General features: G+C 40.9%; 1 protein-coding gene across 2 annotated transcripts in view; it reads right to left on the reverse strand.

The window, feature by feature from the left end:
* Positions 1-27,236, reverse strand: part of DPP4 (dipeptidyl peptidase 4) — a 74,563-nt gene that overhangs the window by 5,117 nt on the left and 42,210 nt on the right. Inside the window, exons 15-23 of one of the 2 annotated variants that reach the window (XM_073305625.2) lie at positions 21,805-21,858; positions 21,091-21,215; positions 19,888-19,935; positions 17,193-17,291; positions 14,817-14,886; positions 12,613-12,807; positions 11,405-11,459; positions 6,592-6,691; positions 4,051-4,115 (exon numbers count right to left, since the gene is read on the reverse strand). In XM_073305625.2, coding sequence (XP_073161726.1) covers positions 4,051-4,115; positions 6,592-6,691; positions 11,405-11,459; positions 12,613-12,807; positions 14,817-14,886; positions 17,193-17,291; positions 19,888-19,935; positions 21,091-21,215; positions 21,805-21,858 — 811 coding nt within the window. The remainder of the gene's footprint in view (positions 1-4,050; positions 4,116-6,591; positions 6,692-11,404; positions 11,460-12,612; positions 12,808-14,816; positions 14,887-17,192; positions 17,292-19,887; positions 19,936-21,090; positions 21,216-21,804; positions 21,859-27,236) is intronic. The other variant, XM_073305626.2, reaches the window with a different exon arrangement.

Here is a 27,236-nt window from a genome sequence, read left to right on the forward strand (position 1 = left end):
GGCAACTGTTTTCCCAACAGATTATCACTTAAACCTGGGTATTTATGGTCAGTCGTGGTCCTATTCTGCTTTTACATGCATCCAACCAAACACAGGGAGGAGAATATGACCTGCTTACTTCTAACACTGGAGGTTTCTAAGTCAGGAGCAATCTCAGGTCAGATGGCCACAGTTACACCTCAGAGAGAGAACTGATACTTTAATCAGACCCCAGGACACATTTAAGGGTAAATAAATCCAATACATCAGCATGATTACTTGCTTTCATGACTTACATTGTACAAACCACTGCTCTCAAAGCTCATGTCAGTGCAAGTGTTCAGCTCTGGGCCACACTGAGCATAACTGGCTTCGCTAAAGATCACACAGCAGTCACCATTTTATCAGCGCTCAACAAACAAGTTAAGGTTTGGCTGAAATCTGAAGGTCTCTCTCTCCCTTTGGCATAGTCTCAGCTAATAGAACAAATGTCAAATCAGTACAAGATGGCATATTTACAAAATTGTACCCTGTTTTGCATAACCTAATGATGCAGCAGTTCTTAAGGACTGAACATTTCAAATCTGCTAGCGAAGGATTGCCAAATCTATGACTGTTTCAAACACTTGCCAAAAGCATATCAAATTCAGAGTGAACTGCAAAATAATCTCTTTCACAAGTTGAACAGTCCCTTTTGTAAGCTCTAGGCCCCTGTCATGATCTCTCCAACTAAGCCCCAGGACTCTCCATAGGCTGGTGACCGACTCCCCTACACATCAGCCTAGGGCTTGCACTCTTTGTGTTAGCCCCTACCTCTGGTGTGTTATAACTTCCATTAACTTCAGGGATCTGCCACCTTTACAAACCTCCTCCATTACACAAGACTCCCTAGTTAGCCTACAGGACAAATTGGGCCAGATTTTATTCTCATTTACATTGGTGCAACCCCATTCTACAACCTCCACTGAGGGGAATGGAACAAAACTGGTCTCCCTTCTTTCTCTGTGCTGTATCTCTGCCCTGCTACTGTTGCCACACACTACTACCAGTTCTAGCCATGCTTGCGCCCCTTCCTTTGCCAACTCTCTTATTTTCATACTTCAAGGCCAGCCTAAAAATAGCCATCCCACCTAATTAGCTTGCTAGCAGGATGTGAGTTTAAATCATCTCTCAAACTTTCTTCCCAACATCAAAAAGGAACCTGAACCTCAAAAAATTTAATTCCAAATGTACGGATGGAACTGATATTGTGACAACGTGCGTGAAAGGCAACAACGTGAGGGCCCTAGCACTCTGATTAGTGCATCACAGTGTCACACAGAAGACCAGGGCTCGGCTTCTGGGTCTAGTCGCTGATTCACATGTGAGCAGTGGCTGTCAGCACTAAAGTGGTAGAGCCTTCAGTATTTAGAGGGGGAAGGAACATTGCCTTGCTGATACCTTTCTGGTTGAGGTAAGGGCAGTTTTGATAGACAGAGGCTGTACCAGCTCTCCTTGATGAGACGGAAGGTCATTGTTACAGAGCCTTGAAGAAAGGGGCTAATTTCTGATTGGGGTCAGCAAGGTTCCAAGAAACAAGGTTCTCAGGAGCAAACAAATTCCCAAAATGAATCACTGGGGGTACTGAACAGGCAAAGGAATAGAGCGTCTTTTGACTCTTGCAGCACACAACGAGCAAAGCCTGTAGTCAAACTTTTCTACCTCTAGAGGAAGGTGTTTAGTGTGACAACATGATCTATATCATCACCCCCTTCTCCATCTAGCCACCATCCTCCCCAATTAGTCTTCTGAGTAACACATATAAAACCTTTAGCTCTTGGTACTGGCAGTTTCAAGGTGGACATTGCCAGCAATGGATGCTGTGCCAAGAAAATTCAACTCCTGGCATGAAAGGATCAAACAGTCCTCTGATGCCATCTGTGCCGTGAAGCTGGAGAATGACTTTGTGCACCCAGTATGTTAATGTTCCATTCTGTAGCAAGAATGTGACTTATATTTACATTATTACCTAGCTGATCTGCTACTGTTCTCACTGCCTTAAAAGGAGGATACTTGGGGCGCGGGGGAAGGCCAAAAGGAAGGTTGATAGAGCTAACAGCTGGGAAAAAGCAGATCTGGTCAGGCAAGGAGGCTATGATGGATCATGATCTGTCCCCTGTAACAATGAAGCCATGAAAAGTCAGATATTGTTCAAGGACTCTTCCAGCAATCATCACCACTTTCAGCAGCTTTCAAGTGAGCCAGGTCATTGCCACAGGATAGCTTGTATTGCCTATGTAAATGTGACGGGTTCTTAAAGCAGATATTTCAGTCTATCTAAATATTTCCTAGAACATTCACTGCATCTCCCAATGAACACAATTTACCGTTCTTTGCTTGTAACCCACGGGTGGTTTAAGACTAATTGTGTGCTGAACTCACCAAAATTACCAACCCTCCATTCCCTGTCTCCTCCAGACACACACTCTTCCCCGTGTATTTCCCCCTCTCACAATGGACTCTTTGACACTCCTTTCTCAGCTCCTCCCAGCAAACAGACTCTTGGAACCAAATTAACAGCTGAACTTCAGATGAGGTTATGAGGGCTGAACAGGTGCATCTCTCATAATCTGGGGCTTGTTAGGTGCTGGTTTGGTCCCTGGTGCCTACAGGAAGCCCTAATTTGTGCCTGGCTGCCAAATGCTCATATAAACCATTTTGGCAGCCAGGGCACAGAAACATCCCAGCCACGCCTCCATTCCTACAAGTCATGCTGACTCTACTCCTACCAGAGAATCCCACTACACTGGTGGAAGTCCCTGGAAGCATTTAAAATGGCTGTTTTATGCTCCCCTAATTCTTGTTAGTAGCTGGTCCCATCCCTAGTGTAATTTAGTGACATCTCAGAGCTGCTCTGCTTTACCCACAGCTGCTTACAGCTCCAAGGGGTTATTCAGGCAGCTGGTCTACAGGTCAACATGGTCCTGTTTCTTTTCCTTCAAGAAATCCACTACACCATGGGCTGTGGGAGGTGGGCTACAGCTTCTAGGCTGGCTCAGTGAGTATTCCATTGTGCTATGGGAATCTCCAGTTATCTGGTTAGACCAGAAGTATAACAACTTTGTTGACGGAGTAGGGTCCAAGTTCCCTTAATTTGATTTCCCCACTTCAGTTTGGATTGAATCCTCAGATTCTGAACAGGAGCAGTGTTGCTCTCTTGCAAATTTACTGCAAGTCTTGGAAAAAAATCAAAACCAAAAACAAACAAAAAACAACACAGAACTGTTTCTAACTCTCATAAGTATGGAGGAAAATGTGAAAATATGAAGTGCAATCTACAGGCTCCAAAACCAGAAAGCATATTAAGAATATATATATATATTTTAATCTAATTATTTTTAAAATAATCATGCTTTTTGGGGACCTGAGTCATGATTTTTGAAAGCTACAGGTCTGCAATACTGCAAGAGCGTTCCTCTTCATTTTTTATGCACTGTGTTTTATTTGTCATTTTACAAAGAAACACACAGTATTTGAGTTAATCTGACTGAATTGGGTAAAGGAGGCTCAGGATTTTTAATTTCCTGCAGGCCCATGACATTTTTTGTGGCATGAAACAAAGATAGATCTCTCTAAATTTAACAACATGGTATCCAAATAATCTAAAAAATGCACATTTCAAAACCTTAGAGGAACCACAGTGACTTCATTTTGGTTGAGTGAGTTTGTTTAAAGACACAGCATAGTTTGCCCAATAGCATATCACATTTTTAATTGAATCAGTTTCTTGGTATCTGAAATAAAACCATGATTTACAGCTTGTGATTACTGTTTGTAAAATATCCAGATCAAACTGATCTATTCAACATACCTCCAACCCCAGGAAAATAGTGTAACAACTTAATTCTAAATCCAGAAAGTAGTAACACTAGGACTTCTAGAAGCACAGTGTAACACAACTTGAATATTTAACACGTAACTTAAGAAGTTATTCTGGAAAAAATTGGAATGTATTAATAATTTCTTATATCATGTGCTCCAGTGAGAAAGTATATTTAAACTATGTAAAAAAGGAATTAAATACTATCTTACCTCATAGTTTTTCAGATTATCACTTGCTACAGGAAGACCCATGTAACGCTCTGTATATATTGAATCTGTAATATTAAAAGTGTGAATACAATATAGTAGAAGCCTTCTACTTTCATAAGTGCTTTTGTCTACCTGAGAGTCCACATGTTGTGTTACTCACAGACATAAGGTATGCATTACCATTTTGGAAAGAGTCACCATTTTCCCTAATGAGCTTCACAGGGTATCCATAATCATTAGGAATATTTAATGCTGCTGTTGCCATGGACACCTGAATGCTGAATATTAATATACACCTTGTGTCAATGTTACATTATTGTTACTCTTTCAGTCATCTTAAAGAAACTGCGGAGACTCTAGCATCTACTGACTGGTTTCTGAAAATCATCCAGATAAATGGTCTCAGGTATTTAGAATTTAATGATATTAAGAAAGGAAACTGCCAAAACTGGATTATTCCCTGATGACTGAATTGGACCTTATTTGCTTTATCTTTACATTTATATTCAGTATCTCAGGTCTTCTCAGAGATTTTTAAGTATGTTGTCTGATTTTTTTTTAATTGTCAGATTTGCTGCCTTTTTCTATACTAAAATCCACAAATTGAGGTACAATAAACACATTTCAATCTCTGTTTAACTATTGGTTACTACAAGTGTCATAGAGAACCACCTACATTTGATTTGCCTTTTTAATTCCACTGTGTCTTTTTCACTGATCTAGTAAATTACAGTCTGGAATTTTAGTGTTTTTCTGATTGTCACCGAAAATAAAATCTTTGCATAGGATTCCTGCTACATTGGATTATCTGCCCTAAAAGGTCATGACAATTTGAGTACAGCAACTACAGGTAACTGAAAGCTGCAAAATAAAATAAATAATAATAATAAATAAAACTTTCTGAACTAGAGGATGTATTTTTAAATGACCATTACATAACAAATGAGGGGAATAATCTGATGTGTGTCTCATTATGCTGCACATTCTAATGGCTACAATTACTCTGCAATTACTCACCACACAAGTTCATCATTTACATATAGTGGACTCCGATATGGGCTTTTGCAAATCACTAACATTAAACATCTTTTCTGAAGGTACTGAAAGCCAACATTTTTCTAAACCAATGTCACCAAAAGGGGTATTTAATCCCAAAGAATTCAACAGCACAGAGCCTAATATTTCTTGGCTATTTGACCTTAGTTTATGCAACTTTCCGCTTATGTTGTTTGACAAACATGCAGTAGCTTTAAAAGTTTAGTGTCAAAGGTTCTCAGTAATGAAGCTTGCATACAGTAGTAACCACAAGCTGAACATTCTAATTATTAAAGTAAAGCATTTTAAGTGACTACTGTGCTGGTCTAGTCTTGTTTCATAAAAAATGAATAACCCACCCTATCCTATCCCAAGTTAAACATAGAGAAAGATATTTAAATAGCTCCCTTGCGTATTAGCTAGGAAACTTATAGGACCAGATCCAACTCAGTGTAAGACTCCCCATCTTAGCTCAAGGCTACAATCTTGACATTGCTCCTTCTAACAAACAAGCTCCTACAGGCAATTATAATCTTTTGTTTTACATTATACATATAAAAAATTTATAAATAAGTCTTTTGTAAGAATAAATAGAACCTTGCAATAATCTGTTTTCAATCCTGCCACATTTTTCATGTGACAGCATTAAAGGACCAATCACGAACAAATCAATGTACTAAGTGAGACTAAGATGGGAGTGTTCCCTTTACTACCATAAAAAGAACAGGAGTACTTGTGGCACCACATGAAAGCTTATGCTCTAATAAATTTGTTAGTCTCTGAGGTGCCACAAGTCCTCCTGTTCTTTTTGCGGATACAGACTAACACGGTTGCTACTCTGAAACCTTTTACTACCATGTAAACACAGAAACTGTTTTTTGTTTGGCCCTACAATGAGTTATATGTGTACAGAGATTTTATTTTCCAGACATCCAGTCTCTTGATGGATTTTCTTCAGAGAATTAACTAGAATTATAAAATCTGAATTTTAAACTTAATGAAATAATTTTGATGCAATTCACATCTGTGGCTTAAAAATACTCAATGTCCCTTTAAGAGATAAATTTACAAACACAAATGTTGTTATTCTTCCTATAGTTCAATCTTGTAACCAAAGTAGTAATTTAAAGAAACAAGTACCAATAATAATTAATTTTATAACACTCAGTAATGATCTCTCAACACTTTAGAACACATGGCAGTTTATGAATTCAAATGCAGACATTTACATTATAGTAATATTGCAAATATTACAGTAATTCTGTGCTTTATAAAGGTTAAACAGATTATCTTAAATTTAGGATCTGACTTTTTAAATGAAAAACAGAATTTGGAGAGATTGTGTAATACTGAACAACAGCTCACCAAAACAGACCAAATGGCATTTATGAGAGATCATCCAGTTAATATACAATCAAAGTATTATACAATCAAAGAATCAATTCTCCGCAGCCTCTATGCTGCAAATCATATGAGAATATTTGTAACTGAGAAGACATCACATACCATAATATTGCCAGCGTGACACAGGGGCTACAGCTATTCCACACTTGAACACTTTACTTCCAGATCCAAGCACCATGGAGGTCACGTACCCCCCATAAGACTGAGAAGAAAACAATACAGTTATTTTAAGGGGTCCATCTGCTCCACTACTTTTGACACCTGTTTTTTATATTAAGACCTCCATCACGATTTTGGTACTCCCTCTGGAGCAGGAAGATCAAGAATCAAGTTTATGACTTGGGGAGTGACAATCTCCATTTCAGTCTGCTCCAGGGCAAGGCAACAACGCATTACCCTTTACTATGGGCAGATGTGAAATTCACAAACTAGCCCACTACACAGATGTTTAAGTACCTGATATGCAGAAGCAAGCAGGCAGCATAATATCAAAAAGGTGTTACTTGCTGCCATAAGCAATTGCACTCAACAGTTTAGAGGCCAGTTTTGAAAATTTCCTCTTAACATTTAAAGAGAAGTAATTTTAGGAACTTATCCTTACCTTGCAATGGGATAACAATGGACTAACCCTCAAGCAGCTGCAGAGTCTAGTGACTTCAATGACATTCATACGCTTAGGGATCAGCACTCATGGAAGCTACTGCAGGATTGGGCCCATCAGTCCCAGTATGGCAAAGCACTTATACATGTTTAAGTTCAAGCACACAAGCAGTCCCACTGAAATCAATGGGGCTATCAATGCGTGGGATAGTGACTGACCAGTAACTGGAAGTTCTGCGAGAAGCGTGGTCCCTATCTGCATTCCACCATGTGCCCACAGCTGGAGAGTTGAAAGTAGTGTCCATTAGTCCATGCATGCACCCTGGTTCATCTCATACCTCTGTCTGAGGGGATAAACAGCAGGGCAGTTCCTTCTCTACTGTAAATCAGAGAAGATCCAAAGCAGAGGGAAAGGAGGACAAGTAGTGGAATACAGACAGGGACCACAGTTACAGGTCAGTAACGTCCCCTTCTTCTTCAAATGATGGTCCCTACTGTAGTCCACTGAGGGTGACTGAGAAGCAGTACCTAAGTAGGATGAGTGGAGGACCACCATCCCAAAGGAGGCATCAGCAGAGAAGTCCTGCACCAGGACAGAATGTCTTGCGAATGTATGAATGGAGCCCCACATGTCCACCGAAGGGCATCTCCTGAAGTGATGCCATAGTTGTTGCTTGTGCTCCAGTAGAATAAACTCTCACTCCATGGGGGGAGGGGTGATAGAGTAGAATGCAGCCAGAGAGCCATTTGGAGATTACCTGGGTAGAAATGGCATGCCCCCTGACTCTTTCTGCGATAGCGATGAAAAGTCTCAAGGATTTCCTGATTGATTTTGTTCTTTACAGGTAAAAGGCCAAGGCCTGCCAAACACAGAAGGAGCGGAGTCTTCATTCTCCTAAGGAATCATGTGGTTTTGGGAGGAACAAAGGTAAGTGAATTGATTGGTTAAGGTGAAATTCTGAAACTACAATGGGGGTGAATTTGGGGTGTTTATGCAAAGTAACCTTATCCTTATGGAATATACTGTAAGGAGGATCTGCCATCATCGCTGCAAGCTTACCAACCCTTCTAGCTGAGGTGAGGGCTTTGAGGAAAGGAGAGACATGGAGCAAGAAGCTAAAGGTTCAGAGGGGGGCCTTGTGATTACTGAGAACAAGGTTCAGGTCCCTCTGGGGAGGAGGCTTCTGAATAGGTAGGAAGATTCTGATTAGGCCTTCCCAAAATCTAGTGGTCAGGGGATGTGGGAAGATGGAGTAGAAGGTGGATGGTATGCACTGACTGTCCCCAAATGGACTCACAAGGAGCTGATGGACAGGCCTGATGTCTTCAGAGAGAGGATGTAGTCCAAGATGAGAAGACTATCTGCAGTTTCTAAAAGAATGCTCCTTTGATGTACTCAAAAAGAAAAGCGTCTCCATTTAGCGAGATAACATCTTCCAGCAGAGGATGTCTCGCATGGTCGTGGAGCATGAGCATTCTAAGGATGATGCTCATCTAAATACCAAGCCTGGAGGAGGAGCAGATGCAGACCGGGGTGCTTGATCTTGCAGTTCCCCTGAGTCAGGAGCTCACTGGGAGTATGATCAGTAGTCAGAATGACATGCATAGGAGTTGGGAAGCCAAAATTGTCTGCGTCAATAAGAGGTGATCCGGATGACTCATGCCCCGTCCAGCCGGATTTTGCATAGAACTCCTGACAGGAGGGGTAGTGGAGGGAAGGTATGGCTGAACTGGTCTGTCCAAGGAAGAAGCAGAACATTGGCCTGGGAGTGGTGACCTAGGGCTCCTGTGTAGCAATAAGTGATGCATCTCCTGTTCCTTTGAGAGGTGAACAGAACCCTGCATAATATCAAATCATTGTGCTCCTACTCATGTCAACTGTAAAACGTTTGCTGAGAGAGTCTACAAGCACATTCTGCTTCCCCACAGGTAAGCTGCTGATAGGGTGATTCAACTGCTGACACAACAACTCCACATGCTGACTTCTTCTGCACACAGGGAGATGAATCTCACTCTTCCCTGCGTGTTGATGTAGAAGACAGTCGTAACCTTGTCTGGCATTATAAGGACATGGTGAGTGTGGATGAATGGAAGTAAGGACTTGCATAGCTTCTGGACTACTTGCAACTCCAGGACACTGAGGTGCATCTTGGAATCTTGAGATGTCCGGGTATCTTGTTCTGTGCAGCTGTTCAAGTGGGCTCCCCAACCGAACAGCAATGCATCTGTAATAATGATCCTATCAGAGAAGAAGGAAGAAAGAAGACGCCCATGCATACCCAATGAGGATTTGTCTACCATAATAGGGAAGACACTACCCTGGCAGGAAATGTTACCATAAGGTTTAGGGATAGCAGTTTGGAGAATACATCAACTGCAGCCACATTTGAAAGCAATGAAAGTGGAGTCTTGTGAATAGGGTGATGTAGGTCCATGAGGCCAAGAGAGACAGAAAGGTCTTGACCGATACTCTAGGGTTGCCTTCGATCTGCACTACAATATTGTTCACAGTCACTGTCCCTGGGCAAATATGCTTTTACGGTGATAGAATTCAAGGTGACCTCGAAGAAGTCCAGAGATTGCGTGGGGGTGGGACTAGATTTTTCAGGATTTACACTGACTCCCAGTGAGGAGAGGAGATGCAGCATTACAGAAGCTGACTCATATGTTTCCTGGAGGGGCTTGGTGACAAGTAGCCAGGCGTCGAGACAGAGGAAGTGCTAAGGGGTAGACTAGGCCCTGAAACCCCCGGCTGGAGGCCTTGTGGCCCTGCCACACCCCACCCCAGAACAGGGCAGTAGAGTGGCCAACCTGCCTAGAGTGGCTATGTGAGGAGCAGCCAATCAGGGCCCAGCTGGTCATTACAAGAAGACCTGCAGGGCCAGAGCAAGTTCAGTTCTTTGCTAGAGTTGGAGGAGAGTGGATGGTGCTCCAGACTGGCTGCTGGGACTCCATGAGGACAAGGCCATGAGATAAGGGTGAAGAATGTGCAAGAGCCATAAGGAAGTGGCCCAGGGAATTATAGCGGTAACACAGTTTATTTAAAGGGACATTGTGAACGGCTGCTATCTATAGGGTCCCTGGGCTGGGACCCACAGTAGAGGGCGGACCTGGGTCCTTGCCCCCGCCAGCCACTGGGAAAGTAGCCTGGACTTTGAGGCACCCCAGAAGGGGAACTGAACTGTAGTGGCCCAGCTGAAGAGCTGGGGGGCCAGAAAGGCCCTGAGAGGACAAAGATACTGCCTCCAGGGAAGGAGCCATAGGGCAATGCTCTATTCCGGAGCAGGGACAAACAGAGAGACATTACAGAGGGCTCTGAGAGAGGCCCCTGTTGGACTTGTACCCCGAAAGGGGCTTGCGTTGCTTTTATCTCACAGACTGTGCATGACTTGGCCAGAGGGCTGAGTCACTGAAGACCCACCACAAACAGAGAGAGAGTGCAGGCACACGCACTCAACCAGGTAGCACTCGCAAGAGGTGAGTGTGACCTCGTTACAGGAAGATAATGAGATCACCATGTCTGACATGAGCTGCTACAACCAAGAATATCTTGGTAAGGACTCTGGGGGCGGTCACTATTCCAAAAGGGAGCATTCTGTACTGAAAATGGTCGGATTCCATCATGAATATAAGGAACCGTCTGTCAATGGGATGAATGTCTAAATGAAAAAACAGGCATCCTTCACGCTGAGAGCCATAAACCAAATGTCCTTTTCTAAAGACGGGATTATAGATGCCAAGGTGACCATGCGAAATTTGATTTGCGAATGAAGTACTTGAGATGGTGGAAGTAGAGGAGTGATCGTCAACAGTCCTTCTTTTGCAATACCAGGAGATAAGTTGAGTAAAACCTCAAACCTGGTAAAACCTGGTATTGAGGACGGCTGTGTTCTACTGCTCCTCACTGCAATAAGGGGTTGCTCAAGAATACCCTCATGAGTGGCCTCCAAGGATGTGTGGGGAGGAGAATTTTGGAGGAGGCAGGTATGCAAACACTATCATATAGCCAGATTGGATTACGTTCAGCACCCACTTGACTGTGCAGGTCTTTTGCGCGCCAGAGGGACCATCACTCAAAGAATTACAATTTAGGCATGTGCTTTAAAAATTTCCTGAGGCAAGGCCTTAGTGAAGAGCTGCCAATTTGATAGCTCTGTAAATTGAGGTATCCCTTTCGTCCATAGGACATGTTCAGAAGCAGCATCAGTGCAGACTTCATCACATTATGTAGCTATTGTGTAGAGTAAAAGATAACAGCTAAGTCTTTATAATTACCTAATAGAGATTCATCAGCCAAAGTAATCTGAATACTCACCCAGCCCCAAATAGCTATTCTGTTCTTATCGACAAAGCTCATTTCAGAAAATTTTCTAAATGCAAACAAAAATCAAACACTCACTAGATTGCAGAGATTTTAGAGTAGTAGTAATCACATGGAATTCCCTGTTTTCTGACATGCTGACATTTTAACTCACACAGCTAGGGCTGGACTAGTTGGGCCAGTGATTGCTTGAGACAAAATGTAATGTTTCACCTTTTTCTGAACTTCATAAAATCTGGGGATTTTGAAGGTTTTTGTGTGTGTAACTGACAGAAAACAAAACCTGGCGGCTTTGTAAAAAAAAATGCTCAGCTCAGATTTAGCCTAGATGATTTTTTGGTATGATATTGGCAGCCCCAAAGATATGAAATGGTAAGAGCCAGGGATTACATCTGGTCCTTACAGGAGAGATGAGGGCTGAAAAACAATCCCTGAAACTCAAGTCAGGTAAATTCCTTTTCAACACTGAAGTTTACCTCTCAGTGATACTGGTGCAATCTCACTGACTTCATTTACTTCAGCTAGGTCCACCAGTATAAGCTGAATGGTGAATAGGACTACAGGTGAAAATGCTGATTAGCTCAGCAGATACAAACAGAAGTCAGTCTTGATGAACTGAACACAATAATTTGTTTTAAAATATAGTCTGCTTTTTGTGCTCCCTATCAAAAAGTCCTTGGTCATCAGTCAACAGTTAAATATTAGTAAGGTAATGATTAGGAGATGGTATATAATAAACATACACATTTTGAAAATTGCACCGTAAGTGATTACTAGCACAGAGTCACAAAAGAAAGTTTGTGGACAAGTCCAAAGTAGAACTTGGGTCTCTTGACTCCAAGTCATATGCTACAGTGACAAGATTATCCTCTCTCTCTTTTATAATATTTCCACTAGAATAAAGTTTTTGCTGATGAAGCAGAGCCTCCCCTCACTGTACGTCATGATGTTCCTTGTTTTATTTATATACTAATTAAACATGACTACGGCTCAGCATATAGAATTAAACAGTATTTAGCCAGTTTTTTGGTACAAATTTCAGTGTAACTATTTGACAAATCTATTTCTGCCTCCCTCCCCCCTGATTTTTATGAGTTGTTTATTGAATAGAAAGAAGAGTGCCTTGGTTTATCACTCTTAAAACTTCAACAGTTGAGACATCAAGCGTTATAATAGTTAATGAAACAGTTCTGTGTGCTTACCTAGCTGCTGAGATTTGATCCTCTACTTCATATGTTCCCAATCTTCGATTTACTGCATGCATAATTTCGTCTCCTTGGTAGCCACTTCCTCTGCCATCAAAGCTAGCCACAATGATCTGTTCTGTGCTTGCAAGGTATGTAGCCCAATTGATACGGAAAGCATAATCTACTTTCTGACTGCAGGGCCCTGCATAGCTGTGAAAGAATCCCAAAGGAGTAAAACATCTGTTGTTCATTTATTCTCTCATAAAGAATATGTGATACAGTTATTGCTGAAAATCAAACAGGCAAACTTAAAAACTAAACTGAGCATCAGAAATGTGTGAAACCCATCCACTGCTTACCCCAAACCCCTGCTTTTACTGGGTAAGAGCAGCAATCTTAGTGGAATTATTCACATGAATAAGCACTGCAGAACCTGGCCCTTTTTAGGAGGAATTCAATTGCTTTGCACTGTAGTAACAACCATGAGATGATTTCAATAGGGGATCAAGAATCCTAAGCAAAGTCCCTCTCTCTTTGTTTTGTCTCTTTGTTTCAAATTGATGCTATTGTTTAACCGAATGAATCTATTTCTGGTGCTCTGTTTAATTATTATTCATTATTTGTCTCATTAAAATGTTAAATCAACAGTAAACAGCCTTCACTTGTGAAAATACAAAACAAAAACCCCATGTTATTTCATCACACTTTCAGTGACTCATCAGTGAAATTTAAAAACAAAAAACCACCCTACAGACTAATCAAACTATTTCTCATAGAGGCTTGGAAGGAAGAAATGAGAAGTGATTGTTATTGTACTTTGTTTTTTAACTACTTTGGAGGCACTCAGATATTATGGACATGGGGCTGCATAAGTACTCAAACAGATACGGTTAGATTAGCTAGATCAGCAAGTATCATCTTTACTAATCTAGCATTCTGTTTCTGAAGAATTCATTGTGTGCTGTCTTGTTTATTCTTAATGGGAGACCTTACATGAGTAGGACCTGCAAGACTGGGCCCCAAAATAACCAACTCTATTTCCCTTTTGGGGAAAAAGGAGGAGCCTTTTTAAAAGGGAAAATAGGCATTAACAGAAAAAAATCTGAACAATAAAAGGACTCGTTATCTACCTCCTATGTCATGCACGTCACTTTCAAAACTGATCCATACATATGTCAGAACATCAAGAGGCCCTTTTAACAAGTGAAGGGGGTTTACTGTTCATTACAACTATAAGTAGGCAAATAATGAATAATTCTATCCAATGCTATTAAATAAAGAAAAAGAGGTCGCTGAGTTCTGTGTTGAGAGGAAAACAATGTAACTCCTGAATTATGCTATTCTCCTTGTGGAGCCAGTTTTCAGTAAATATGGAAGTTAGTTAGCCATTTCTATGCATAGCCAATTTCAGTCATTCTCATTAAAGAAAAAATAATTAATGAAAATACATTAGTATGAGCAGAAGAGAGTGAGGAAGAAAAGGAACAAAGAAAATATATTCAAGGTCCAGTGAATGTGTCTTCTTTTTTGTGCTTATGAATTCCTTGGCCTGATTTCTCTGTTAATATGAAGATTATCACATACCTGTACAATACAGTACAGTTCTCTTACATAAACCTAACCTACCTGAAGAGCAAATTTCTTTTCTGGGTTTTGGAACCAGGAAAAGTTAGACAAATTTGTCACTTAGCCACGGTTTTCTAGTCAGTTGCCTCTAATATGTATTATTGGTCCAACTGAAAGCCTGCTGAAGTCAATTGGATTCTATCCATTGACTTCAATGGGTTTTGGGTCAGGCTGCAAAAGGACTATGGTCAGCTGTTTTCAGAACAATCTGGAAACAGGGCCTGGTCCTCAAAGATAAAGGGGAACTCTTGTGTGCCCTGAACTCCTATTGACTTCAGTGGGAGCTGAGGATGCTCAGCACCTCAAGAAAAGGGCACAGAATCTTAGAGGATTATGCCTGAAGAGTATCCAGGGCCATAAGCAATAGATACCCTTGTTAAACCTTGCAGCATCTGACAGTCCACATGCTTAGGAGGTCCACTGTAGAACAAACCACATGACAATCTACAGAAAACTGGTATTCACAATGGCTTCTCTGTCTCTTAAACCCACTTTTAAAGGTAATTAGAGGCCAGTTATGTGTTTTCTGAAGTTATTAGAAGTCTTTGAAGGAAATGAAAGTGATTACGTTGCTAATGTACTTGAAGACTTACACATCAAGGAGCAGAGGGTACTTCTTCGATGAAGCAAAATGGGGAGGTAAGATCATCTGATACCACAATGCTAAAAGTAAAAAAAATAAGTTTGATTTGTATTAGTCGTGCTATGGAATAACTAACATACAGCCGCACTGTTCACATAATCAGTAAAGTATGTTTGAGTCATCCATTAATTTTTTAAAAATTGTACAAAAAACTTTATTTTATTCAAAAATGCCCTAAAACAAATTAGTCTAGATTTAGATTTACTAGGTTAATTAGAAATCTTGACTCATAATGTCTTCATGGTTTAAAAGTAAGTCACTGGAAATTCTGAAGCTGGTAGTTACAATTTTTTTAAAAAAATTATCAGTATGTTTTCTGTAGGTAAGAGTCTACATTTAATGTGGAAATCTTCACAAAGTGGCGTGCTGCCAGTCTGATATCAGCTCAGAAAATGCTTTTCTAGTCAACTTTCTAGCTCCCATGTCCCAAATGAGAGAGAAAATTGAGTGGAAATTATGAACTTCCCAGGTAAGTGTGGAACAACGAACTCCGTTCAATGGTCTATGAACAAAATCTAAGAAATGTGTTTTATTATATTTACATCATGGGGAATAGCAATATAATTCCATGCTTTTCCTCTCACAACTGTGATGGAAGAGCTGGGCTGATATGAGTTAACTAAACATATTAAGTGCAGACTGAGAAGGATATAGGGAGTTCTGCAGACTTAGTGGTTTGCTTGTTCACTGAAGGATTTTACTGGAATGGATGTTGCACACAGAGTGTAATGAGTGTTATAGGAATGTGTTGTGTTCTAATGGTTAGAGTCCAAGTGTTTCAGGAGTTTGTAGAGTTCAGACTACACATGATGTTAAAATATAAAGGTGCTAAGTGAGACATTCAAAAATTAAGACTCTGGGTCATATGCTGTTGAAAGTGTTTTTCCTCTGTGCTCTGTAGATATAGGTATACGCATCTTCATTGAGATGTACAAGACACATGGATTGAAGAGGATATTTGGATCTGAAGTTTAAATTAGTGGGATTTTTTTTTCTGTCCAGTGCTAAACAAAGAAAGAAGAGGAAATTCCCCTTACCCAACAGCTTCTACCCAGAAGAGATGAAGTAGTAAGAGGAAGAAGGAATAAAAAGATGAACACACAACTGATAGCATGAAGATCATCTTTAAACCTCCATCTTCCCTGGTAGTTTCCATCTTTAACCCTACTAAAAGTGTCACTAGAAATAAAAGACAGAAACACAAAGATAAAGGAGAGCTATAATATTAATGAGATAACAGTGGGAGGAGGGAGGTATCAAAAAAGTGCAACAAAGTTTGTAAAACTTGATTCCTGTAAGAATGATCATTTTGTTGAACAGAGTGAATGTGTGTCACAAAAAACAGGCTGACACTAGAAGTTGGAATCAAGAATAGTCCGGGAAGGCACTGTGCATACTTCTCATAGCCTATCAATGTTCCTCAACCAAGTATCAATTCAAGGCAAGACTCCAAGGAAACTTAAGAGGCCATGAGCCAAACCAACTGGTTTGGGTTCCTTGACACCATGCAAATCCAAACCAGCAAGATTCATAAAGCATTAGTGGCGAATTCACCTACTGGGCAATTTAGCCCCATATCTATCATCTACAATAACCACTTAAAACAAATTCTTTAAGCACTAACACATTGTTATATTGTTATTCAGAAAACCCGGAGTCAGTAGAATATTCAGGCATACACATACTTTTAAGCATGTGAGTCATTCCACTGACTTCAATTGGACTAATCACATATTGAAGTTACACACATGCTTACGTGCTTTGCTGAATTGGGGGCCTTAATAACCCAAAAAAGTTTTCTAGAAATTTAGATCCTGCATCTATTTTTGAATAATCATAGTACCACTCCAGCATGATCTCTGTCTTCAAACACAAGCCACCCACATTAAATGTGCCTTTAAATTAACATAAATGAGTAATCTCTTTAAACCAATTAAAATTCTACTATGAGCTTTCTGGCGTAGCAGCACTTTTATCCTTTAATTTTGACTCTTCACCCCACCACATATATTAGCAACTAAAGAGCAGTCATCCACAACATCATCAAGAAGAAAGCACAATGATATACACTCTACAAAAGAAATTTGTCAAGGGTAGCAGCTGGTTTTATTCTGTGTAATTTCAATGGTGCTGTCATTTCACTATTTACACACACACAAACTCTCTCTCTTTCTCTCTCTCAAAACTAAAAGTTTTAAGAACCAAAATAAATACAGCTTTAGTCTTCAATTAGAATATATTTAAGAAAGTTTCTAGCCTGGGATTTTTAAAATGTACTGCATCTTTCCTAAAAATGGTAAAGAATTAAGACATATTTTTAACTTACTGTATCCATTCAGACTAATGTTGTCAACTCTTTTGGAAGGCATTTGAATATCCTTCAACATACTGTCCAAATCTGTGTTGTTTTCCAAAATTCTGATGACTAAATAACAAGGTGGATAAAAATGTATTTAATTTAAATTTAAAAAATCATTCATTTTTCCTTTTTAAAAATAAACCTGTTTAAAATTCAATTTGAAATTGACAAGCTACATTAGGACTGAAATTTACTATAATCTATTCAAATAATTTAAATAAATAAAAATATGCTGAATCATTGAGCCCTCTTCAAATTCTAATGAGTTACAGGTTGCTATTTTTTAAAAAAGTTATATACACAATTGGGGGAAGATGCTTCAACTTTTGAGGTCAACTCAATTTCCTGTAAATTAAATATTCATATTATTTTCAGTCTTTTTAATAGAGCAAATGCTGGTATTTATATTTTTCTACATTTAAGCACTTTCAGTTTCTGTTGTTCAGAAGAACTTTTGCATACTGGGATTTTCAAAAGCACCTGTACAGATTCACACCCAGCTTCCATTGATTTCAATGGGAGTTGTGTGTTGTGCTTAGGTGCTTTTGAAAATCTCACTAGGGGTTAGATTCATAAAGGAGATTTAGGCTGAACATCGCAGTGCCTAACATGTAGGCGCCCTGCCACCAGGTGGAATTCACAGCTCTGAGTTAGGTGGCCAAGCTCGCTGTACAATGCATGGGGAGAGTTAGGTGCCTAAGAATGAGATTCACAGAAGCCAGCAAGCTGAGTGGAGAACTGCCCGAGCTAACCAATAGGAAATGCCAAAGAGAGGGGTGAGGCCCAATCCCTGCCCTCAGAGGGAACTAGATGGCTAAATCTCAGCCAGATGGATGTCCTTCTTTTTGTTTGGGATTCAAAGCTGAGAGCCCTCTCATGGAGTTAGGTGTCTAAGTCAGGCCTGGGGTTTGAGCACTTCTGGGGTGCTCAGGAAGCTGGCACCTGTGCCTTCAACAGCAGAGTTTGAGATCTGCCCCAGAATACTGCATAAGCCAGTAGTTATGGCATAGCTGCATCAGGCAGAATGGAGATTCAAACTCAGGTCTCCCATATCCTGCGTGAGTGCTCTGACCATTGGGCTAGTGTTTAGTGTCTGGCTGTATTATGTGCACGGCCCAATTTGGTAGATATGCTTTAAGGTGGATTCTGAGCACATCCATCAGATCCGCACCTTCAGGTGAGATAGGTGGGGGAGTGCCTAGCTTGTGACTTCAACCAAGGCTTAGGTGTGAGTTAGGCACCAAACAGTTCAGTGGTTTCAGGACTGATGCAGCTATGGACATGCCCAGTGGCAGAAATTTAGGTGCATAGGGGACTTAACCAGTGGAAATGTAGCTGCCTCCACAGTTAGGTGGCAATTAAGCAGGGGCTTTGTGGATCTAAATTGTGGATTTAGATGTCTAAAGTGACACGCACCTAAGTCCTACTTGTGAATCTAGCCCTATACATCCATCTGCATCTTTAGGTGCCTAATTACCTTTGAAAATCTGGCCCCTTGTGCTTCAAGGTTTTATAGCATTAGTAGATCTCATCTTCTCTCACCTGCTTTTTATTAATGGATTGGAAAAGGAAAACAAACTTTCCTGCTTTTTTTCCCAACACCCGATCAGTTTCTCAACTTTGAATGAACTAGTCCAAATGAAGATTATATTGTCTATGCACCTGCTAGTTAAACTGACACCAAAAGTAATAAAGCATACTGGGATTTTCAAAAGCACCTGAACAGATTCACACCCAGCCCCTTTAGGTACCTATCTGCACCTTTAGGCACCCAACTACTTTTGAAAATCTGGCTTATGGTGACCAGAAACAACCCATAAATTCCCTAACTGCAGTTAATATGTCCTTTGTTTAATAAATCAGTTTGAAATGCAAAACATGGTATAAACCTGCTTTTGTTCCTTATGTATCCAACACATGTAAGGTAACTTTATTTGTAGAAAAACAACTTATTAGGGTTGGTTTTGTACACTTTTAACTGAATTCCAGTTTCCATCCAAATGCACCTTGGCAGAAATCATGAGTAAAATTTTACCTAGTGAACAAGAAATGCATCATTCACTATTTTCTAACATAATAAAAATGTGAAAATTAAGAATATGAACAAAATGTTGAGCTATATAATTACTTATATATAGTATATCCTCCTTGTTAGCAAAAAGTAGTATCAAATTTTTTGTGATGGCTACAGTTAGTTGCAAATCAATATAATTTAATGGTTATACCAACCAATGAGAATGAACCTTGCTTTAGGAAAATAACTAAAAAGTAAAAAGCAAGAGTAAAATTTATTATTTAAATCAAGTTTTCTTGCTCGCTGATTTAAATCAATGCTGAAAAATCAATACACCTTGTTAAAACAACAACAGAAATAAATGGCAAGTCTGATTACTGAATTCCAGTGCATTTTATCTCGTTCTACTGGGAAAAGCTTAGAGTTAGCCAGGACACAATTGACTGTCAAAATTAGGTTTCAGAGTAGCAGCTGTGTTAGTCTGTATCCGCAAAAAGAAAAGGAGTACTTGTGGCACCTTAGAGACTAGGTGACACAAGTACTCCTTTTCTTTTTGTCAAAAATTAATATACCCTAAGACTAAGGACACCCCATATCTACTACACACGCAGACACACATTGCAATTGAAAATAGAGAAGATCAAATACCATGATCATCACTACTTCTGGACAGCACAGAAGTGGGCAGGCCGGGACCTGTTGACACAAGAAAAGAACATCTGTGTTTTAGTTGAATGCCTTTTTAAACGTGATCCTGTAACACAAACTAGGAGAGTGTGATTCCCAGAATGTTCAGCTTGGGAAAGTATCTGAATTTTTTAAGAACCATCACTGAGACCCCAAAAGTCTCCCCAAAGGCCCTCCACCTACTTTCCACAGAAGCCCCAGGTTCCCCGCTCCCTTCCATGTTTGAGAGAGACCCAAAGTGCAAAAGCATTGGCTTAAGATTTCAGCACCTTAAAACAATGTGCAGTTCAGAACTCAGGGGTGATTCAAATGCTTTTTTCCCTGAACTAGCTAATTCGTCCCTATCACTTTCCAGTATGTGTGCCAGTAGGTCAGTGACTCAGGAGGAGAGCTCAGATATTTCTTGGACCCTAAATATTGGACACTAAATATTTCTTGGACTTTTTTTTTTAAACAGGCTCACTATCTCTCCCCTTATATTAATCGCACTCACTGAGGATTTCTCTTCCCTAAAATGTAAATCGCTGGCCTTGCTCCCAAAGGAACATCCAAGTCCTTCCACAATATACAGCTCTCTACAGCAGCATCTTTCCTTACAAGTCTCCCTATGGAATTCTGCCACTGATTCTCCTTGAACCACCAGTCATCAAAGAAGGCAAGAATCTATTTTCCTCACTCCACTTCTGGAGTGAGAGTGTCACTTCTATGATACTTTAGGGCATTAAAGTGTTCAGAATTGAAGAGAGGGGGCTGTAGTAGCTCATTCTTCGAGATAAGCCGTCAGCACTGGCACATGCCACTGACCCTAATCTGTTGTCCCTCTGAGCATGCTGCAAGATGCATCTGTTTGCACAGGCAGCTTCAGAGATAGGTCTTGCTAGGGGTTAGATCTGCATGGGAGAGGGGAATTGTATGTTTTCTTGGGGGGTTGAGTTCTGCTGACTGTTGGGGTAAGCTATCATTCCATTTTATTTTTATTCTTATAATTTGAGTGACAGGTGCTTCGAGCCTAGGACAGGCAGTTGTTAATTACTGCATAAATCCAAAGAAACAACAATGAACACATAGCATTGTTCTTTAGCACGTACCACAGACATCGTGGTTGAACCCCTCCTAATTAAATACTGAGTCACATCCGCATCTACTAGTTTGGGTTATACTCACCATAACAATTCAGCAGATAATATTGTGCATCACTGCTGAAGGATGCAGAATAATACTGACATCTCTCTTTGTCCAGATCACAGCTCACGCACTTAGGTGTGGTTGGACCATTTCCAGCTGACACTCTGCAAAGTGATGGAAAGTTTCGTTTAAAAGGTAAATGACATTTCTGAAAATGTCCATTCAGTCACCACAGTTGTCAGGTGACTAAACAATGCCAGATGGAATTTGTCTATTTTGCATCAAAGATATATCTCTGTACAAACCATGCATAAGCATGTATGTAGAACAGAGCTCCCTAGTAACAATGCATTTCGCATTATGATGTGCTTTTCTTACAAACATGCCATTATATAGGGTATTAAGGTCCAGTCCTGTTCCCACTAAAGTCAACAGCAAAACTCCAGTTGATTGTAATGGCAGCAAAACCAGAAACTAGCACTCCAGAGTTCAGGAAATACTGCAATTTACATCATAATCAAAACTCTAAAATACTAATATTATAATGAGCATTTTTCATCTTCTAAAAGAACTGTTTTATTCTCTGTAACACAACAGCTTGTTTTCCTAAAATATTTTAATTAAATATCCCACACAGCACTGTACACTTTATTTGGGATCAATGGATATTGAATATCTTAATCACTAAACTTGTCTATAACTTTCATTACATTCTTTTCATTTCTAAATTTGGAAATATAATAAGCATCATACTTATAAAGGTTTCTTCCTCCTGGCATTCCACCAAATTCATTACTGAGGTAGTATCTATAAAACAACAGTTGAAGTAAGTTATTTATGGTGTATTTACACAAGACATAAAATGATCATTTAGATATTGCTTAATTACATCTTTATGCATCAAATTTTTATTTAGAGAAGTTAATGTAACTCTGCCTAATGTAGGTAAGTATATGAAATATCCTGTGCTGCTCATATGTATATCTATCCAAACAAACTGTCACTGTATTATTTTTACATATTCAAAGTTGCCAGACTCAAGTAACTTGCTTCACATATTGTGGTATTTCTGCCTGCCATAGCATTCGCAGAGATTAATGCAAATTCAGGGGAAGCAGAGAGAGAAGGCAGACCCTCAACTAGAGAGAACACCTTGTGTTTGGACACAGTAGTTGCAAGGAGTGCTATACACCCTGAATGACAGCACCATATCTTTAGGCGGGTGGGAATTTGTCTGTCTGGCCACAAAGGGAACAGTGCTTTATTGCTGTGGTGGGGGAGTGGGGCCAACTGCTGAAAAAAGGGGACAAGGGGCCTGTGTGGAGACAGTGTATCATCCACTGGGAACCGGATAGACAAAAGGATCGAAAAGGGACAGCCCTATGCGTGAAGCTCCCTTTTACCTGGAGCAGCCTGAGACAGCACCCACCCTCCCTCCCCTTTAGATGGTGAAATACCAGGTTTGGGTAAGACCCTTTATTAGAGGGACTGGGTGTGACGGTGCACCCTGTAAGGCTTTATGGAAATATGCTTATGAATGCGTGTGTGTGTGTGTATATATATGACATAACTGAAATATGTTTTACGCTACATATGCCATGTAACATATCTGTAAAATGACAGATTTCAGAGTAGCAGCCATGTTAGTCTGTATCCGCAAAAAGAAAAGGAGTACTTGTGGCACCTTAGAGACTAAAATTTATTTGAGCATAAGCTTTTGTGAGCTACAGCTCACTTCATCAGATGCATTCAGTGGAAAATACAGTGGGGAGATTTATATACACAGAGAACATGAAACAATGGGTGTTACCATACACACTATAACGAGAGTGATCAGGTAAGGTGAGCTCCTCAGACAGAGACAAACACCTACAAGATCTCTATCAAGTGTTCTTACAACTACAATACCCACCTGCTGAAGTGAAGAAACAGACTGACAGAGCCAGAAGAGTACCCAGAAGTTACCTACTACAGGACAGGCCCAACAAAGAAAATAACAGAACGCCACTAGCCATCACCTTCAGCCCCCAACTAAAACCTCTCCAACGCACCATCAAGGATCTACAACCTATCCTGAAGGATGACCCATCACTCTTACAGATCTTGGGGGACAGGCCAGTCCTTGCTTACAGAAAACCCCCCAACCTGAAGCAAATATTCATCAGCAACCACACACCACCCAACAGAACCACTAACCCAGGAACCTATCCTTGCAACAAAGCCTGTTGCCAACTGTGTCCACATATCTATTCAGGGGACACCATCATAGGGCCTAATCACATCAGCCACACTATCAGAGGCTTGTTCACCTGCACATCTACCAATGTGATATATGCCATCATGTGCCAGCAATGCCCCTCTACCATATACATTGGCCAAACTGGACAGTCTCTATGTAAAAGAATAAATGGACACAAATCAGACGTCAAGAATTAGAACATTCAAAAACCAGTCAGAGAACACTTCAATCTCTTTGGTCACTCGCTTACAGACCTAAAAGTGGCAATTCTTCAACAAAAACACTTCAAAAACAGACTCCAATGAGAGACTCCTGAATTGGAATTCATTTGCAAACTGGATACAATTAACTTAGGCCTGAAGAAAGACTGGGAGTGGATGAGTCATTACACAAAGTAAAACTATTTCCCCATGTTTATTCCTGCCCCACCCACCCACCCCGCTGTTCCTCAGACATTCTTGTCAAACTGCTGGAAATGGCCCACCTTGATTATCACTACAAAATGTTTCCCCCCCCTCGGCTCTCCTGCTGGTAATAGCTCACCTTACCTGATCACTCTCGTTATAGTGTGTATGGTAACACCCACTGTTTCATGTTCTCTGTGTATATAAATCTCCCCACTGTATTTTCCACTGAATGCATCCGATGAAGTGAGCTGTAGCTCACGAAAGCTTATGCTCAAATAAATTTGTTAGTCTCTAACGTGCCACAAGTACTCCTTTTCTTTTTTGCATACCTGTAAAGGTTATGATCGACTGAATCTATTCATCCTATTTGTATGCATGTATCATTTTTGTATTCGAAGTTATGAATATTGGCTGTGTACTTGCTTGATTTGTCAGCTTCTTGAGAAAGAAATGTGCAAATTAAGTGCCCAATCAAGAAACACTTAATGAACAATGGATCTTGGAAGGCTCCAATCCATTTCAAAAGAATTCCTGGAGACAGTCAAGATAGCATGTGGGCAATGGCCGCTGCCTGTAAAAACTGAGTCATGCATGGACATGTGACTTGCCCATGTGACTCCAAAACTCCATCTTGGAGCTGGACTTTGCATAGGAGAGAGGAGGGGGGTCTCCACCCACAAGAGGGGGTGTATTTAAGCCCGTGGGAGACCCCCATTTGGTCTTCAGCTGGCTCAAGAGATAGGCTCTCCACCCCCAAGGATATCTGAAAGAAACTGGAACAAAGGACAGTAACTACAGGGAGTGTGAGTGATTGCTGGACCCAGACTAGAAGGAGACTAGTCTGTAAAAGGAAGCTTACTGGAACCTCTGAGGGTGAGGTTTTATCTGTATTCCGTTTTCTTACTGTATTAGGCATAGACTTGCATGTTTTGTTTTATTTTGCTTGGTGATTCACTTTGTTCTGTCTCCTATTACTTGGAACCACTTAAATCCTACTTTCTGTATTTAATAAAATCACTTTTTACTTATTAATTAACCCAGAGTATGTATTAATACCGGGGGGAGGGGGGAACAGCTGTGCATACCTCTCTATCAGTGTTATAGAGGGCGAACAATTTATGAGTTTACCCTGTAGAAGCTTTATACAGGATAAAACGGATTTATTTGGGGTTTGGACCCCATTGGGAGTTGGGCATCTGAGTGTTAAAGACAGGAACACTTCTTAAGCTGCTTTCAATTAAGCCTACAGCTGTTAGGGGACATGGTTCAGACCTGGGTTTGGGTTTGCAGCAGGCTAGCAGGTCTGGCTCAAACCAGGCAGGGCTCTGGAGTCCCAAGCTGCCAGGGCAGGAAAGCAGGGGCAGAAGTAGTCTTGGCACATCAGTTGGCAGCCCCAAGGGGGTTTCTATGATTCAACCCATCACACTGGAAAGGCCATCACACTGGAAAGGAATTTTTCCCTTACCATCAGATAGGCAAAGGTGGAGTCGGGGGTTTTTTTTGCCTTCCCCACGGTGGGTTCGGGGAGGGCTTTGCTCATGCTGACTTTGACTCCTGCATGGAATTGATGCGTAGGATCTCCTGGGAGGCTAATATGAGGGGGAAAGGGGTCCAGGAGAACTGGCTGTATTCTAAAAAAGCCTTATTAAGGGTGCAGGAACAAACCATCCCGATGCGCAGAATGAATAGCAAAAATATGGCAGGCGACCAGCTTTGCTTAACAGAGAAATCTTTGGTGAACTTAAACACAAAAGAGAAGCTTACAAGAAGTGGAAACTTGGACAGATGACTAGGGAGGAGTATAAAAATATTGCCTGAGCATGCAGGGGTGCAATCAGGAAGACCAAAGAACAACTGGAATAGCAGCTAGCAAGGGATGTGAAGGGTAAAAAGAAGGGTTTCTACAGGTATGTTAGCAACAAGAAGGTGGTCAGGGAAAGTGTGGGACTCCTACTGAATAGGGGATGCATCCTAGTGACAGATGATGTGGAAAAAGATGAAGTACTCAATGCTTTTTTTGCCTTGGTCTTCACGGACAAAGTCAGCTCCCAGACTGCTGCACTGGGAAGCACTGTATGGGGAGGAGGTAAGCAGCCCTCAGTTGTGAAAGAACAGGTTAAGGACGATTTAGGAAAGCTGGACATGCATAAGTCAATGGAGCCAGATGCAGTGCATCCAAGGGTGCCGAGGGAGTTGGCTGATGTGATTGCAGAGCCATTGGCCATTATCTTTGAAAACTCATGGCAACTGAGGGAGGTGTCGGACGATTGGAAAAAGGCAAATACAGTCCCCATTTTTAAAAAAGGGAAGAAGGAGAATCCGGGGAACTACAGCCTTACCTCAGTCCCTGGAAATATCCCTGGAAAAATCATGGAGCAGGTCCTCAAGGAAACCATTTTGAAGCACTTGGAGGCGATGATGGTGATCAGGAACAGTCAACATGGATTCACCAAGGGCAAGTCATATCTGACCAACCTGATTGCCTTCTATGATGAGATAACTGGCTCTGTGGATATGGGGAAAGCAGTGGATGTGATATACCTTGACTTTAGCAAAGCTTTTGATACAGTCTCCCACAGTATTCTTGCCAGCAAGTTAAAGTAGTATGGGCTAGATGAATGGACTATAAGGTGGATAGAAAGCTGGCTAGATCGTCAGGCTCAACGGGTAGTGATCAATGGCTCCATGTCTAGTTGGCAGCTGGTATCAAGCAGAGCATCCCAAGGGTTGGTCCTGGGGTCGGTTTTGTTCAATATCTTCATTAATGATCTGGAGGATGGTGTGGACTACACCCTCAGCAAGTTTGCAGATGACACTAAACTGGGAGGAATGGTAAATACGCTGGAGAGTAGGATTAGGATTGAGAGGGACCTAGACAAATTAGAGGACTGAGCCAAAAGAAATCCAATGAGGTTCAACAAAGACAAGTGCAGAGTCCTGCACTTAGGATGGAAGAATCCCATGCACTGCTACAGACTAGGGACCGAATGGCTAGGCAGCAGTTCTGCAGAAAAGGACCGAGGGGTTACAGTGGACGAGAACCTGGATGAGAGTCAACAGTGTGCCCTTGTTGCCAAGAAGGTTAATGGCATTTTGGGCTGTATAAGTAAGGGCATTGCCAGCAGATCGAGAGACGTGATCGTTCCCCTCTATTCAACATAGGTGATGCCTCATCTTGAGTACTGTGTCCAGTTTTGGGCCCCACACTACAAGAAGGGTGTGGAAAAAATTGGAAAGCATCCAGCAGAGGGCAACAAAAATGATTAGGGAACTGGAACACATGACTTATGAGGAGAGACTGAGGGAACTGGGATTGTTTAGTCTGCAGAAGAGAAGAATGAGGGGGGATTTGATAGCTGGTTTCAATTACCTGAAAGGGGGTTCCAAAGAGGATGGATCTAAACTGTTCTCAGTGGTACCAGATGACAGAACAAGGAGTAATGGTCTCAAGTTGCAGTGGGGGAGGTTTAGGTTGGATATTAGGAAAAACTTTTTCACTAGGAGGGTGGTGAAGCACTGGAATGCATTACCTAGGGAGG

The sequence above is a fragment of the Lepidochelys kempii genome, chromosome 11 (assembly GCF_965140285.1).
Source record: "Lepidochelys kempii isolate rLepKem1 chromosome 11, rLepKem1.hap1, whole genome shotgun sequence".
NCBI classification, from domain to species: domain Eukaryota; kingdom Metazoa; phylum Chordata; order Testudines; family Cheloniidae; genus Lepidochelys; species Lepidochelys kempii.